This window comes from Centruroides sculpturatus, unplaced genomic scaffold, assembly GCF_000671375.1.
Source record: "Centruroides sculpturatus isolate CEXI.00-Female unplaced genomic scaffold, Cexi_2.0 scaffold1463, whole genome shotgun sequence".
NCBI classification, from domain to species: Eukaryota; Metazoa; Arthropoda; class Arachnida; order Scorpiones; family Buthidae; genus Centruroides; species Centruroides sculpturatus.
The window spans coordinates 128,999-147,311 of record NW_019385611.1 but is presented as its reverse complement, the minus strand read 5'-3'; the positions used below and the strand labels follow the sequence as shown (position 1 = coordinate 147,311).

The following is an 18,313-nucleotide window of genomic DNA, read 5'->3' as shown; positions in this document are numbered from 1 at the left end:
CAAAACTATGAACAAAAACAATAACTGTATATAATATTGAATTTCTGTTTAATATTTTAAAGTTTTAATCATTTAATTAGCTTGTATCTAAATTTAAAGCATTTACAAATTGTAAAAATCAAGAATTTATTTTATTCTTAACCTAAAAAAATTTTTAGAAACAAGTTTCTTATTTCTTGTTTGGTTTAATATTTCTATTCAAACTGGTATTTTTAATTAGATTTTTATAAAGATTAAATGTCTTTTATTACCATAAAATTTAGCAAGTTTAAAGATTTTACTATTTACAGCTACTACATCACTATATTCAGATTTAATTTATCATTATTCTTTAGGATATCTTAGCCAAGTTTTGAGTGCTAGATTTTGGATGTTTTTTTTTTATAATTAAATGTAAGAATAAAAATTTGGAACAGAATATAAGTAACATTGATTTGTTCAGCCATTTTCTGATTAACATATTATCAACTGAGTAATAAAGTATTTTTATTGTTTCTTTTAAAAATAACTGCACTTGTTATGATGATTTAAAGCTTAATATAATGTTATATTTCTGTAATAAATTTAATATTATATACAATATTATTGTATATAGTAAATGATTCAAATTATTTTTATTAACATTCTATTATCTGTTGAATTGTACATTAAATTTAAATCAATAAAATATTTAAGTGTAAAATATAGGGTTAGTTTAAATTTTTGTTGGGGTTTTTATGTCCCATAATTTTCCAACTGGAAACAACAAAATAAAATTATGTACAGATTATGAAAGTTAGCTCAAAAATTTTTATTTGGCAATGCTGCACTTGCCTCATGTCTGGAAGGTATGAGATCATACTTTAAAATAGCAATTTTTCAATAGAAAGTAATGTTCAATTTGTTTTTTTAAACAAAGTCAGTATCACAATGCACTGTCCAGTTACAGTACTCAGTATGAAAAAATCCTTTAAATAATGCCATCTGACCATTGCTTGAAACAATTTCAAGAGTGTTCAGTGAAGTGAAGATTAGTGTTCAGCACCAAAAAGTAGCAGGAGGATCAAGCATTTTGCAGGAAGATGGTAATTGAATCTAGAAAGCATTTTCTCAAAACTCACAAACATCAACTAACTTCTTTGAAGTTAGGTATACCGCAAACAATTTAGAGAGTTGTTCATTCAAAATAATTTCTTGACAAGCACTTTCCTTGGTTTTGGGTTAGCTGTGGTAAACTGATTTCATGCCTCTGTGCTCGCTTGATTTCTTCCTGTGGTGATACATGAAGGATTGTTTACAAGATACCTGTGACTTTGTTGATGAAATGACGCTCAGAATTGTTGCTGTGATGGGTACAGTGATATCACAAATGCTAGAGAACACTTGGAGGGAAATGAATTATTGCTTAGAAATAATACATGCTATGAAAGACACACATATTGATGATCAACTTTCTGCAAAAGGTCTATTGATTCTGTATATAATAATACATTTTGAATTATAAGCAATTATATTTTGTTTCCAGAAACCCAAATAATAATTTAGAATTTCCTTGTATAATAAATATATGGATAAACTATATATTTTTAATGTATATATATTTATTTATATTTAAAAAAACAAATGTATAATAATACAGATTTATATTATCTATTCAATATATTTGTTAGATATAAAGTTTGTTAATATAAATAATAATAACTTTAAAATAAACATATAAAAATGGTTGAATCTAAAATGATTAAATAAACATTACATATATTTCCACAGGAATTCAGAGAAAAGGAAAGAAAAATCAAGAGATGCAGCTCGTTGTCGTCGTGGAAAAGAAACGGAAATATTTTTCCAGTTAGCCGACCAGCTTCCTCTGCCTCGCGATATATCTAGCCAATTAGACAAAGCTTCTATTATGAGACTTGCTATTGGTTATCTGAAGATATGGCATTTACTTGACCCTTCTAGATCTAGTAAGAACATCATTTATACTTTATTCTTAATATGGAACATTAGATATCAAAAAATGATATGCTTTATAATTTCCTGTACTAAATCATATAATCTAAACTTAATTTATAATATATATTCTTTTGAATTCGGTCTCCAATAAATTATTTTTTAGAATAAAAATAAATTATAAAGAGAATTCTTTTAATTGTATATAAATATGTGTATTTGTTGTATCTTTTTAATTTTTAAATTAATTATTCTTTAAAACTATAAAATTAAAATAAATTTACTTAATAACATGTCATTCTGTTTTACAAAGGCACGACAGCTAAGAAGTCTGTATCTCCCCTTGATTGTTACTTTGCAAAAGCACTTGAGGGATTTCTTATCGTTTTATCAGAAGAAGGAGATATGGTTTATCTATCTGAAAGTGTTAATCATTATTTAGGATTGACTCAAGTTAGTTATTTTCTAATTTATCTTTAAAAATTAAGTAATATTTTTTAATTTAAATGTTTTGAAAGTACTTAAAATTTATTGATTACTTTTTTTAACTTTAAAAATACTAGAATTTGATTTTACAAATCTTTGATTAATTTAGATTATTAAAGATTATATAAAANATAAATACTATATTATTTTTCTATAATTTTCAAACAGTTTTTAAATTATATATATATTTTTTAATATAAAATATTTGATGTTATATTATTGAATATAATTCTGAAGCCTAATTAATATAAATGAATACATAATTTTACATCATTTGTTGCAGATTGATCTCATGGGACATAGTATTTTTGATTTTACTCATCCATGTGACCATGACGAAATTAGAGAAATGCTATGCATTAAATCTGATGCAGAACAAAAGCTGCCTATTCCTCGGTCATTCTTTGTTAGGATGAAATGTACACTTACAAATAAAGGACGGAATGTCAATCTCAAATCAGCTACATACAAAGTAAGCATTAATTATATTCAAGTAGAGCAATTAAACAATGGAATAATTCTTATTTCATTTAAATTATAAAATTTAATTTTGTAGAATGAAGTTAAGCTTTGATATTCATATCAAAAAATAAACATCATGATAACATGTTTATTTTTAAATGACACATAGGTCAAAATTTGACTGATACACATGCTATTTTATCTGAATGTGTTTATTTTATTCTAAGAGTTATAATACAATGTTTATTCTAATTTTTGATCATTAGTTTTAAGTGGCAAAAGACCTTGGAAACATAATTTCTCAATACTTTAAGAAATCTTTCAATAGTTCAGGTTTTTAAGTGTTTCCTTTCATGAAGATACTTGAGATTACAGAAGTCTGAAGCACACACATTTGTTTTACTTTTTAGCATGCTAAAATCAATGAATATAATTTATTCAGCAAAGTCTTATTCTTTATTTAAATGTACAGTCTAGCTTAGATTGTATTAATTTTAATAATTTAACATGTTTACTGTTATAATATATTTAATGTAATAAATAAAAATGTTTATAATATAATTCAACTGAATTATTCTAGGTCATACATTGTACTGGTCATGTAGTGGGCAATAATGTTCCAGTTCAAGCAGAAGAAAAGAAAATTCAAGATAATAATAATTTAACATATAATTTGGTAACTATTGGAGAGCCCATACCACATCCTTCAAACATTGAAGTGCCTTTGGATAGACAAACTTTTCTAAGTCGACATAATTTAGATATGAAATTCACTTATGTAGATGAAAGGTTTGTTAACTTAATTAATAATTTTTTATTCATTGTTAATTTGTTTTAAAAAAATAAATAGTAAATAAAATTATATTTTTGCGTAATATATGCAAATTAGGTCATTATTTTTAATACTGTATTAAAATCAAACCAGGTTCACATAGTTAAATAAAAACCTAATTTATTTATTCATTTAACTTAATAGTTAAAACAAAATGTTGATCCAATTTTTTTGCTAAATATTTAAAAGTGTAATTAAAGTTTTTTGCAATGCTTCTGTCAATATGAATCCTTCACATTTCACATGATTAGCTTGGTTCTCTTTGTAGCTAGTATCTATTTTCAAAAGGCAGACATTATTTTCTGTAGTCTTCATTATTCTATCATTTCATTTAATAGTGTTTGGATAATATTTCAGACATGTCTTTTTTAAAATACAAGACAGACAATTTTCATTTATATTGAACCAGTCATGCTTAAATTTAGGTCAATGACCTATAGTTCCTTGACATGTCTGATTGTTACTCAAATTTGATTTCTATTATTTTAATAAAGTAAAACTGATTTATAAATTATTATATTTTGTTGCATATATATTAATTTTTATAAATTTAAATTAATTGAATTATAAATTCTTTATTAAAAATATGAAAAATTAGTATCTCATTCAATATTTGAAAGTTCAATTAAAAAATAAATCTTTAATTGGGTTAGTTACTGTAAGGTATTTTTATTTTTCCTGTTATCTTTCTTTGATATTTTAAAGTATACTGAGATATGATTTATTAATTTGATAAACATGTAAATGTGTAAAAGAAATTTGATTTATATTTTATTCAAAATAATTTAAATATTGTAGATTTTTCTTTATGTATTTNTTGAATATAAAAATGAAATATAACTCTAGTTTTATTTTATTTTACAGAATATCAAATTTTCTTGGATACAACAAAGATGAATTACTTGGGAAGTCGGTATATTCTTATTATCATGCATTAGATATAGCAGTTTTGGAAAAGAATTACAAAATACGTGAGTAAATTAATTTAATATTTGATTCTGAATACAAATCATTTATAAAAATTACAATATTCTTATATACAGAAATTCACTTTCTTTACATACAAATTTATTAAAACTTCATTTTAATTAAGTGCTAATATATTTCATTAAAGATTTTTAAATTATTCAGTTAATAACAATAAATAATATGATTACCATATAATGATATTATTGGATACAGAAAAATGTAAAAAATAAAATGGAAAGTTATTTATACATACAACTATAGTATCAAGTTATAAACTATATTATATATTTATAAAATATGGAATAACAATAAGTAGCAGCAATATACTAAAAAATGTATTTTTGTGATTTCTGTTAACTAAATTGTCATTAAACATATCATTTACTTACATAGTATTAAAATCTTACATATCTGTATATTTACATAGAAATCTAGACGTAGAAAACATAAAAGGTGTACTGGAAAATCTTTCGAATTTATAAATAGGTTATTAGTAATTTACTTAAATTATATTTATAATTCAGAATTTTGAAATTTATGTTGAATTACAATTTATTTTATTACACAAAATGATTAAAACTTGATTCTTAATCTTTTCTGTAACTGCACTATCACAATAACAAACATGTAACCATTAAATATTCATATAAGACTGTAGGTTCTTACTCATATAATTTGTATTTAATGCTTATGTGTTTGTTATTGTGACAGATTAAAACTTAAGAAACAAAAAATTATTTCAGAAATAAATAAAATTTTATTAATTTGATACTGTTTATATATACTTAGCATACAAAAATAATTATGTATTTGTTAAGAACACTCTCTCAATAAATATAATAATTTATATATACAGTGGGTGATCGGTTAAGGAACATAATCCATTTCAAGACTTTGTTCGCTATCTGAATTGTTCATTAACTGATTATTGATTTACCACAGGTTTTAATGGGAATTTAATTAATTCATTCTGGAGACGCCCAAAAATAAAAAAATATATCCTTTCTTACTACGTTTATTTATATGTAATAATAAAAACACATACATACAGTCTTGCATTTTTATTAGTAATTTTTTTTCCGTTTGAAAAGGTTAAAGAATCTGTCTAATATTGATTGCTTTTCTCTCTTCTTCAGGATTTTTCATAAGTAATTAATAGCATTGCAATTGTAGAAATCTCCAAGCCTCAACCTGTTTCGATTCCATTCTAAGACTGTTGTTCTGACATCCTCCCACTTCTTCAAAAGATCTTTAATAAGATATCAACATTAATCCTCTTTTTTAGAAATAAACATATTTCACCGAGTTTCTTGGTATTCTTCATTCAAGAGTTCTTGGCGTTCTTCTGTCGTCAGATCCGTTTCAGGTTCCATTATGAACTCTTCGATGTTCTTTATTTTTCAGATGTGATTTTTGTTACTCCTTTAGCTGCTTGAGTCTTCTTTGATTATACAGTAGTTTTCTTAAATAAGATTGAACTGTGTCCTACTGTAGACCTGTTCATGCTATACTGCCCAGCAACATTAGGCATCTTCTGCCCACTCTCTACCTTTGCTATTATACTCTCACCTTTCAAAAAGAAAAGCAGATGCAAAACTTAACGAGTGCCTACCCGACAGTCTCGCGAATACATAAAAGAATTGTTTTGTCAGAAAAATAAAAGGCTGGAATTACAAGGGAGAGTTTCAAAGTTTGGAGAAATATTATCCAATTGGTATATACTGGCTTGAACGTTGATGTCGACGTCTCCCACATTCCGAAAAGTTTCGAATTGTTGCCCGAAGACAAGGGAAGACCAATCAGTATTCGTTATTTTACATCGCTTCTTCTTGTGTTTGTTCTGTGGGGTGTTCGTTGTCCAAACATAAAAATCTTTCGCGAAAGTGTTCGTTATCTGATCTGTTTGTTAACTGATCACCCACCATATTTAGATTATTAACAAAGTATATATGCTAAAATAAGAACAGTTATTTTAAAAATAGTTTTAACATTTGTTCATTTACTGTTCAAAAGTAATATCTATCTTTCTTAATTTTATGGAATTGTGATTACCAGCAATTCTACAGATGAGTTTTGTCAGTAATTAATTATTATATTAGATACAATATTATAATGACAGAAAATATTATTGGAATAAAATAGTAATTATGAGAACATATGAAAATGATGAAAGAAATAAATTTTGAAATAACTATTGATATTGAGTTTTTAATTTTACTAAACTGCTTGATATGAAAATAAAGCTTTTTAAAAGTTAAAGTATAAAATAGTTTATAGCTGAATATTTTACTGTTTTATATAATTATTTTGGCTATCTTATTTTATAAATAGCATTCTTTTAAATATATAATTAAAATAAATGATGTTCTAGTAACTTATTATTTTAAAAACATTTAAATTAAAATTAATGATCATTCTGTAATGCTACTTTCTAAAAAATAGGGTTCATATTGAAATTTCTAAAAACTTTTATATGTTTATCCAATTTTTTAATAATTATTTTATTTGGTTTAGATTATTCTTGCATATTAAACTATTAATCAAAACTATTTTATTCCTAATTTTATTTATTTATATTTACATACTATTTTTACAGAATTACTGTTAAGTTTACAAATTACATTTTAATTATATTTTTATTGTCAAAATTTTTTCAATTATATTTTTACTAACATTTTACAAATTTAAATTATTTAAGATTCATCTAAATCCTTAATATTAAATATAAATTTTAATAAGTTTTTAAAAATTGTTAAAATATAATCGAATTTTAAGAATTTATTATAAGTTAACTGTCATTATATTTATATTTAATGAAATATACTAACAGAAGTATTAATTTTTATTAATAATTTTTCACTATTTTTTCCAGATTATTTTTCATGTAATATCTGTTTAATTATAATAATAATGTGTGCTTCATTTTTAAAAAAATTACTTTTTTATTTATCTGATTAATTATTTTCTATTTAGCCACATTAAAAATACTTATGTAATATTTTTTAAATATAAAAAAACTATAATCAAATTTGACATAACATATTTCTTCACTGCTTATCACAATTCTATTCTGTACTTGTTTTGAAGACAGAATAAAATATTGAAAAATTCCAAAAGCTTTTAATTTGAAATTCTTTTAAAATTTATAAAGATTTGTTGTTAAATCAATAACTTATCTAAAAATTATATTTCTATAAAATTTTATTTTTTTTACAAAGAAATTTTAAGTAGCTAAAAATATACAGAAGCTGGAACTTTCATAAGCTATTAACATTTCTGGAACTTTTAAAATATAATGCTGATCAAGCAAACAATAAATAAATTTAAATTTTAGTGCATTCTTAACAATGAATTTTTTTTTTTTTAGAAATCTATAAAATTTCAAACATTTAAAAATTTTTAAAAAGCAAATTCTAGTGTATTTTGAATTATTAAATCCAAAATATTTCACCAACTTAGAAAAAGCTTAGTCAAATATTTCATCATTTACTGTTTTGTAATATTTTATTTAGAATAATATTGTTATGCATCATTAAATTTTAGTATATGAACTTAAACATATTTTTTATGCATACAGTTAATATAGACAATTATTTTATAATAATGACTATGCATACAGTATGAAATTTATAGAAAATATTACAATTCTAAAATTTGATAACTTTTATTAGAGAAAGCAGTCACAAAACTAATATAAAAAATTTATAATTATGACAATAATTTATATATATAAAAAGTAAATATTTAAAAGTAAAGTACTTTGTAAACATTTCCTCCATTTAATTATCATTATAGATATTTTCAGGCAAATGAAACAAGAATATTTGTTACAGAACAACATAAAGTTAGAAGCATTCAATGTTTTAAAGTTATAAATATAATCAGAGCATTTAAAATGTTTATGATATTTTATAATATTTACAATTGTTGGAATGTTTTTAGTATTTACAGAATGAATAAAATATTTACATAAGAAATAAACATAATAATGATATGTAAAAAAATTGAATGTGTGTGCTCTAAAATGAAAAGCAGATAACATGTGAATTTGATTATAGTTTATTTTTATTTTTTATGGGGATTTTTTGAAACAGAAACTTAAATAAACTTGAGGATTCAGAAACTTAATGTATTATAATATAAATAATACCATATTATCTCTCATACAAAATATTTAAGTTGTTATGCTCTATAAATATTTATAATTAAAGATAAATTTTAATTAATAATAAACTCTTCTTAATAATAATTCAGAATATTTGAAATTATTCTAATAACTTTTTAAAGCTTATTTCATCTCTAGGAGAAAAATATAAATTTGCTTTTTCCCAGTTAAATTGAAAGTTAGTTCAAGTTTTAATTTATATAGAAACTATATTATGTAGAGTTATTATATAATATAATAATTAAAATTATGTAGAATTATATGATTGTTATTTATATCTTATTTAAATTTAGTATAATTACATAATGACCTTATTTTGATACTGATAGAATATGAATAATATATTTATTTATGATGATGATATTCAAATGTTTTAGATTCCATTACTCTTAACTTTATAAATTATTCGTTTTATATTTCATATTCATATTCATAGTATTTTCATATTTATAAATTATATTAAACTTACATTATACCAATTTAATGGAAGTTATTGATTTGCATGATATAAACACAGAAAACAAACTTTAACCTTTAAAATTCTTTATAAATATATATATTTAATTTCAAAATTTTACTTTTGCAAATTAAATTGTCTATTTGTGTATTTAATATATAAATATCAATAATAGAAATTATAAATAATAAAACATATATTTTCTCAAACTAAAATTTAACTTTTTATTAATTTAAATTTTAATTCAAAAGACTTTATTTCTAAGCAGATTAAATAGTTATTTGATAATTATTTAATTTTTAAAATATTTATTGAGCTATTAACTTAAATATTGTGTTTCTAAATATTTTAGAAGTTTTATTTATCTTTGGTGCTTCTTTGATTTAATTTTTCATTGATATTCTATTCAGTAGCAAGTTGTATACCCATATATCTAATAATTTGAGTTTATTCTTTAGAATGTTGGGTAGATAAGACTTTTTAAGTGAGCATTATCATGAACTTTTGAAAGATATTAGTTTTTATAGTTTAATTATATATACATTTTATTTTTCTTTCATTCTTCTTGACTTTTTGTAATATTTTTCTCCCTTTTTTCTTAAATCATTGTCATCCTAATGATAGAATGCTTACATCTTTAATGTTAATTGCTATTTCTTCAATGCTTTCTTCATGTATCCTAGTTTTTTAGCAGTTTATTTTTCTCTCTTTCTTGCTCTCTTCAATCTACTTTTGCATCTTTTCTCAGTATCTTCTGCTAGAGCTGTTTTTTTCTTCTTTGATTGATTGATTATCTGTTTTTCAATTTTCTTTAATATTTTTGTTGTTACTTTTATATACAGTTTTATTTGCCTCTTTCTTTTTTTGAATTAATAACTTCATAAGTATTAAAAAATTTTAACTATTATAAACAAACTAGCTGTGATCCAGATATTATGTTAAAAATTCTTTCAAATTCATTAAATATTTATATAAACATCTTGAAGCCTGATGATTATAATAAAACTAAATGATTACCAGATTGAATCAGGCTACATTTTCGCCACTAATAATAATTGAATCCCAAGTTATTTGGCATTAGAGGTAGGTGTTAGGCACTATCTCTTATTAAATTTAATAGTTGTAATTAAATAAATATTTATTAAATAATTTAGAAAGTCATTAAATATTTTGATACTGATATTAAAATTATATTCAGGTTATTCAAAACATTATTTTTATTTATATAGCAATAAAGTTAAAATATTTAATTTTTTTATATGTTGGTTTTAAATGTATTTGAATATTTTTAAAAACAAGAAGATAATTTATTCTAGTTTATGGAGTCCTTTCAAAATATTAATCATCATCATTCAGTTTGTTTATAAAGTTACAGATAAGAAATTGATGGCATTGCAATGTTTTTTATTATAGGAAAGAAAGCTTTATTTAACAAAATTACTTCATTTTATTATGTTGTTAAAATCATGTTTTTAACTTTTTCAATAGGTTCTAAAATAACTTTTTAATGGCTATTTAAAATTTATAATGGCATCATTATTAATAATAAATATATTGAAAATTTTTGAATTAATTATGCATTTATCTTGCTCTAAGTAATCATCAGTTCATCAATTCAATAAAATTGATATATCACTCTTTATTAAGGTGACCAACTATTTTACAATGAAAAGGAGGGCACAAATAAATTGAAGGAAAAAATATCATAATAAAAGAAACATTTTATTCATTGCAACAATAATACACTATAATAATATCTACTGCATGTGTATGTGCCGTGTGATATTTCAGTAAGAAATAAACAAAGCCACTTCCACACGGAGCACTCTCTCAGTGTTTTGTGTGGAGCGCATGCCATCTCATAATCACATCTTGCCACACTGTACCAAACCTTGATGAATCATCACGTTAAATACAAACACATCATAATACAAGAGATCAGCTTGGCATCGATCAAATATGGAGATTTACAGATTAGTCTTCAAATATCAAAAAGGAGGACATGTAGGAGGACACTTTTTGAGGGAGGACAGAACTAAAAAAAGGACTGTCCTCCCTAAAGGGAAATGATTGGTCACTTTACTCTTTATATCATGTTAAAATTTAAATAAATTGAAAAATATTAACTTTTAACTCAACATGTTCTCATAAAATAAATATTATTTATAGCATATTAAGCATTTTATACATTCCATTTCTTCATTAAGTTTGTGATCTTAAAAATTGAAAAGTTAAATACAGTATAATTGTTAGAGATAAATAAAAAAAAATTTATTTTCTCTTATTATCTGTTTATCATCTTAATTTTACCTAATTCAAATTTACCTTTACTTGTAATTCTAACATTTTCAATAATAAATCTATTTCATTATAAAATTTTATGTAAAGTTGCAATTATTTATAAATTTTGTGCATTTGATTTAGAACGATATATTATAAGATTAGAAGGATCAATTTCTAGTTTTTCTTACTGATAATTAATATAAATATTATCATCATTAAATCATAATATAAATATCTATTGTTCCAAATATTAATTATTTTTTCATAATTTATCTGACAATTATAGAAATCATATATGGAAATTATAATATATACAAAAAATATAAGAATTTGAACCTCTAATAATATATAATTTAACATAAGTTTGCAAACTGAATATGAAAGATATATAATTCCTGTTTTAGCTCTTTTATAAGAGAGACATACAGTAACTGTAATGCTTAGCAGATTTATTATTTGGTTATACATTATCCTTTCAGTGTAAATTTATTTTATGCTTTACAATTTTCCTAGATATATTTTAGCAGCTGTAACACTACATAATAGATTGGATTTTATTATAAAGTTACTAAACTTACTTCTCTTGCTTGCACATTTGTCTTCTTTAGCCTTAGTAAAATATATATTCAATATTTAAATATGCGATTAGTGTTGGCTAATCACATTTTTAAACGTTATTTAAAATAATGTAATTCATGATATTGATGGTTGTCTTATTTCATTGTTGAAAGAAATTTAGTATTATTCTCATATATGAGAAATATATTTTGTAGTTTGTATAATGTCAGATAAAATATAAAATGTATAAAATATTCTACAATATTTTTGAATAGAAGAATTCTCAATCAACAAATTACATTTCCTTCCTGTTAGTTCTGTTGAAACTGATAGAGATTTCAGAATTTATTTCTTTTAATTCCTATATTTCATATTTCAATTGTTTATTAATATTTAATTTAAAGTTTTTAAAATACATTTTGTGCGTATTCTTTTTGGATAAAGTATATTATATGAAATAATTTTTGTATTTAGTTTTTCACTCTGCATTAAGTATTATATAAATGATCTATTCTAATTTTTGCTTTATATCTTCTTGAAGTTAGACTTCATCTGGAGAATTTCAGATTTAAACTCTTACCCAAAAATTCTACTTTGCATTGATATAATTAATATGTATTTTGTATTTACACTTTATGTCCTTAAATGTATTGTAACAGATTAAATATAATCTTTATTGATAAATTTATATTCTTATAAATGAGATTCATCTGCTTACAGAGAACTTGTTTATTGTAATACAGTACTTTATTGTATTATAATAAATAAATAAAATAAAGATAAAAGAAACATAATTATTGTTCTAGTAAAAAGACAAAATATGGTTATTACTATTATTACAAATTTTAAGATTTAATACCAAAGCTATAGTTTATTGAACTTACGAGAATTATAAATTTTCATATTATTTATATGGATTGTTAATTCATTAATCTGGAAGCCTGATGTTTTGAAAAACATTATAATTTACATTTATAATTGAGGAGTTCTATGGAATGAGATACCCAAGTTAAATTTTGATGTTTTCAGGAATTCTGATAAACTTTTTTTTTCCCCCATGAGATTTGTTATGAAGTGAGTAAAATTTATATGTTAAATATGCTTGTGGAAAGTGTGTATTACAACAAGAAAAATATCCATATCCATAAAACCCTATTTGATGTGCATAAAACACTTGACTGAAAAGTATTTAAGTGCATTTAACATTTGGGCATTTATCCAATTTTTTACAAGTTTAATTAATTAATTGCTAAGTATATTTAGGTACTTTATTCCATGGAATTCTTCAATTACAAGTTTATACAGTATTAGGATATTTATATCCAATATAATATGCTATAAATTTGTAATAATTAAGAAATAATGCTATTTAATTATATTAAATGAAAACTATAGTAATGTAGTCAGTAAAGTCAGTATAGTGAGGAAGATCTTTACATATTTATGAAATTGTTGAATTACTATTTTGATAATTATAACAATGTAGAATTTGAACAAGGTGTTTAATTTAAAATATAAAATTATCTTTAGGCTGGAATTAAGCTAATTATTAATTAATTCCAGATAACATAACTAATAACAAATCTACATGATAAGCAAAAACTGTAGGTTTGAGTCATTCTGGATTAATCTTTTTTTGAGAATGATGTACATTAATTAAATTCAAAAATAATTATTAAATACTTATCTTCAGGTCAAATTGCATAATTTGACCTGAAGATACATAATTAATTAATACATAATGATTACATAATTAATTAATATTAGCTTAATCCTAGTCTAAATATAGTCTACACTTTAGATGTTTGGCTATTAACACTAGACTATGATTAATTTAATGTTTACCAGTACATCTATGAGTTTAATAGTCTGAGAACTTCCAATTTAGAAGTTGAATCTAATCAGTTCTTCATAGTGTGAAATAATATAAAGATTCAAATTAAAAAAACAGGATAGATTCTTCAGTTAAGTTTATTTTATTATTTTTTTTTTTAAATGATAATTTATAGTCATGCATATAGCTAAACAATTTGATTTATCAAACAAATCAAAGCCAACATCTTTGATTTATTTTAAGCAATTTTACTTTTATATATTCTAATGTTTATATTCATATTTTCAGTTTTTTCTTAAGGTGCATTATATATTTGATAACATTATGATGGATTTTTTTTCTTCTTTTTTCTTTTGTTCATATTATGTCTTTATTCACTATGCAATGAGAATATTTTGAAATTAATATTATGATTTGAAGTCTATCTGATTGTTAGGTTTTTTTTATTAGATTCTCTTAAATTTTTTTAATTAAATGACAGAGGTTAGAATCATACACATGAAAATAACAGAAAAATTTATTAACATTTGTAATTCACTATTAAACTGCTGAACATCATAATAATTGTTTTTAATGTATAATTGACAAGGTTTATTGAACATATTAATTGCTTAATAGAGATAAACTTGAATATAATAGCTTTCTATATAACTAACAATGTTATGATAAGATTATTAATTAGCATTTATACAAATGTTAAAGTCAAACTCTATAATATTAAATGTTATGAATATGTTAAAATTATCTTTATTTAAATATCAATAAAATCAATTATTCTTTCATTATATTTTCTTTTATAAAATTAAACTTTGTTATTTAGTTAAATTCATTTCTTTTATTAATTTTTATAAAATAATTTGATTTTTTTAAATTAGTTTTTTTTATTATTTTTCTTTTTATGAAATCATTTTTTGGAATATTTCAAAAAGTTTTTTAATATTTTAAAATTCATTTATAAAATTTTCAGAATTAAATAGTATAAATAGTTTTGAAAATTCTTAGAAATTAATTACTTAGTGTTTTCTCTATTTTTTAAAACAATTATTACTTTAAAAAATTACAAAAAATTTTTAAAAATTCTACAATACATACATATATACAAGATGTGTCTTTTCAATCAGTCGTTTCAAACACACTTGAGGAAATAACAATTCTATAACAGAGTCAACCTTTCATTTGAGACTACTTGTCCTCCTCCAAATGTAAAAAAGTTACACCTCTGATGGTGGCTTGTATATATATACAAGATTGTCTATTGTCTACTCAAGAATTTTTTTTTAATTTTTTGTAAACTTAAATTCATCCTGGCTAATTTTTATAAAATGTATTTAAAACATTTAATTTGAAATTTAAAGATATAAATTTCTATACATTATATATATTATATAATTGTTACTATGTAATATATGTTCTTTATACCGCTTTAAACTGTTATATATAAATATATATAACAGTTTAAAGCAGTGGTTCTGAAACAGTATGCCACAAACACTATGAAAGTATATTTTAAAAATGAAAAGAAATCAATTTATACAAATATTTATTACATCCATAATAAACTAATAGCCTGTAATTTAGCAGTTATTATAGTAAACAGCTTTTTATAATTCAAAATATATTAATATATTTTTAATTTTGTGTACAAAGTATTCCAGAAAAATTTTTCACATTGAACCAGTGCACTGTGAGCCAAAAAGTTTGAGAACTACTTGTTTAAAGTGTAGTATATTATTTATTTAACAAGTAGATATTTAAAAAGAATGATTTTTATAAATAGTTTTATATTTAAATATATTTATTTAGAAAAAAGAATTAGTGAGTAAAGAAATTATTTATTATTATTTGTTTATTGTTTATTTGTTGTACTTTTATTTCTACAGTATAGTAATTTTTTATTTTCTTAATTTTTATTTGATGATAATTTGTAATCCTATTTCTCATAGAAAATCCCTAATTATTAAAAATAATTTTATTTAACTATTTAATAAAGAAGTAACATGATATTCACTATTAATAATTATTTTTATAAAGAAGATAAGTCTTGCAAGTAGGAAAGAAAGAAAAATAGCTATGGGATTTAATATATATTTTATATGGATATTATTTTTGTTTATATTATTATATCATCATCATTGAGATTAACAGCATTTCATAATGATTTAATTTCTTTCCTTTGTGTAACTGACTATATTAATATTACTTATAAATCATGCAACTTTTACAAAAATACTTTTTTAATAGTGTTTTTCTTCCTAGCAATTGTTTTTGTATGACTTTTAAAAAGTTTAAACTTCAATCTCAGTTAATTTAGTAGTATATTTGCAATGTAAAGAAATATTGTTTGTGGTTGAAAAAAAGAAAAAAGTTTAAAATAGTATCAATCAACAAAACCTTTAATGTGCAGTAATGAAAATTTTAATGTAAAAAGTTGACAAATGTTTTCAATCTTAAACTAGATCTGCATCAGGTTAACAACAATATTCCAAAATTAGAATGCGCAGATTACAACTTTCAAAAAATTTTAAAAATAATTAGAACGAAAACATAATGATGTAAAACAAAAATTATAAATATAAATAATTGGTGGTATTTCTAAGAAGTATAAAAATTAAAACAAGATATAAATATAAGACATGTTGACCTGATGCAGATCTTGTTTAAGATCAAAAATGTTTCCCAAGTTTTACATTAAAATTTTTGTTACTAGATGTTAAAGGTTTTGTTGATTGTGCTTAGTAATTTGTTCCAGTTTTTGAGAAGTTAATTGGCCTTCATCAGGAAAAGTTTGAATAATACGTATCTGAGAATAACCTTCATTATTATTAAAAGTTTGAATGTTGAATTTGGGTGTTTTGCTGGAAATTTGATGTTTAGGTGAGAGTCTATATATCGTTCCATTTTATTTTGTGGTTGTTATATGAAAAATTAATTTTGTTAAAATAATATACTGTACTTTTTCTGAAATTAATTTTTTTTAATCAATTTTTCCACAAAAATAAATGGAAATTTATTTTGTCTGAAATAGATTTTCAATTTCCTTAATAATTTCTATTTGAGTACGTAATATTCGACAAATGCATACGATGAATTCAAAAACATTTGTATAAGTCAAAACTTTATGATTTAGAAACATTTAGCATCACAAGTAGAAAAGGATTGAAGACATTTTCCATTTGAGCTTTCTCTATCCAGATAAATGCTAAAAGCTTTTTGATGTTATATATAATAACTGTTTATTATATATGACGTGAAATATCAGAAACACTGCACTGAATATCAAAACAAGAAATTCTGTCTTGAATAAAATGTGTAAAGGATCACAAATTATTTTTGTTGAAAAAAATCTCAAACCTTGTTATAAAATGATTATTCTAGTTCAAGTTTACATTTTTCAATTTAACAATTCTCTCATCATAAAACTTTTAACATTTCCACATCATTATAAAAAGTATACAGTGGGTGATCGGTTAATGAACATAATTCGTTCCAAGACTTTGTTTGCTATCCGAATGGTTCGTTAACTGATTATCAATTTACCATAGGTTTTTATGGGAATTTGATTAATTCATTCTGGACCCCAAAAAATAAAAAAAATATATATACAATACTTTCTTATTACATTTATTTATATGTAATAATAAAAATACATATATACACAGTCTTGCATTTTTATTAATGTTTTTCCGTTTGTGGGGGGTTAAAGAATCTGTTTAATGTTGATTGCTTTTCTCTCTTTAGGCTTTTTCAGAAGTAATTAATAGCATTGTAATTGTAGAGATTCCTAAGCCTATTAATCTCAACCTGGTTTGGATGCCATTCTAAGACTGCTGTTCTGACATCTTCCCACTTCTTGAAAGGATCGTTAATAGTAGATATTGGCATTAATCCTCTTTTTCAGAAGAAAACACCTCGCTGAGTTTCTTGGTGTTCTTCATTCAAGAGTTCTTGGCGTTCTTCTGTCATTAGATCCATTTCAGGTTCCATTATGAGCTCTTCGATGTTCTTTATTTTTCAAATGTGATTTTTGTTACTCCTTAAGCTGCTTGAGTCGTCTTGATTATACAGTATTTTTCTTAAATAAGATTGAACTGTGGCTTACTGTAGACCTGTTCACACCATACTGCCCAGCAACATTAGGCATCTTCTGCCCACTCTCTACCTTTGCTATTATACTCTCACCTTTCGAAAAGAAAAACAGACGCAAAACTTAACGAGTGCCTCCCTGACAGTCTCGCGAATACATAACAGAATTGTTTTGTCAGAAAAATAAAAGGCTGGAATTACAAGGGAGAGTTTCAAAGTTTGGAGGAATACTATCCGATCAGTATATACCGG

General features: G+C 22.8%; 1 protein-coding gene across 1 annotated transcript in view; it reads left to right on the top strand.

Moving 5' to 3' along the window:
• The first annotated feature begins 237 nt into the window (after window positions 1–237).
• LOC111640580 (hypoxia-inducible factor 1-alpha-like) overlaps window positions 238–18,313 on the top strand; it is an 85,502-nt gene continuing 67,426 nt past the window's right edge. Inside the window, exons 1-7 of the mRNA XM_023386604.1 lie at window positions 238–262; window positions 364–472; window positions 1,750–1,946; window positions 2,246–2,385; window positions 2,702–2,890; window positions 3,461–3,669; window positions 4,577–4,683. Of these exons, the coding sequence (XP_023242372.1) occupies window positions 238–262; window positions 364–472; window positions 1,750–1,946; window positions 2,246–2,385; window positions 2,702–2,890; window positions 3,461–3,669; window positions 4,577–4,683 (976 nt within the window). The remainder of the gene's footprint in view (window positions 263–363; window positions 473–1,749; window positions 1,947–2,245; window positions 2,386–2,701; window positions 2,891–3,460; window positions 3,670–4,576; window positions 4,684–18,313) is intronic.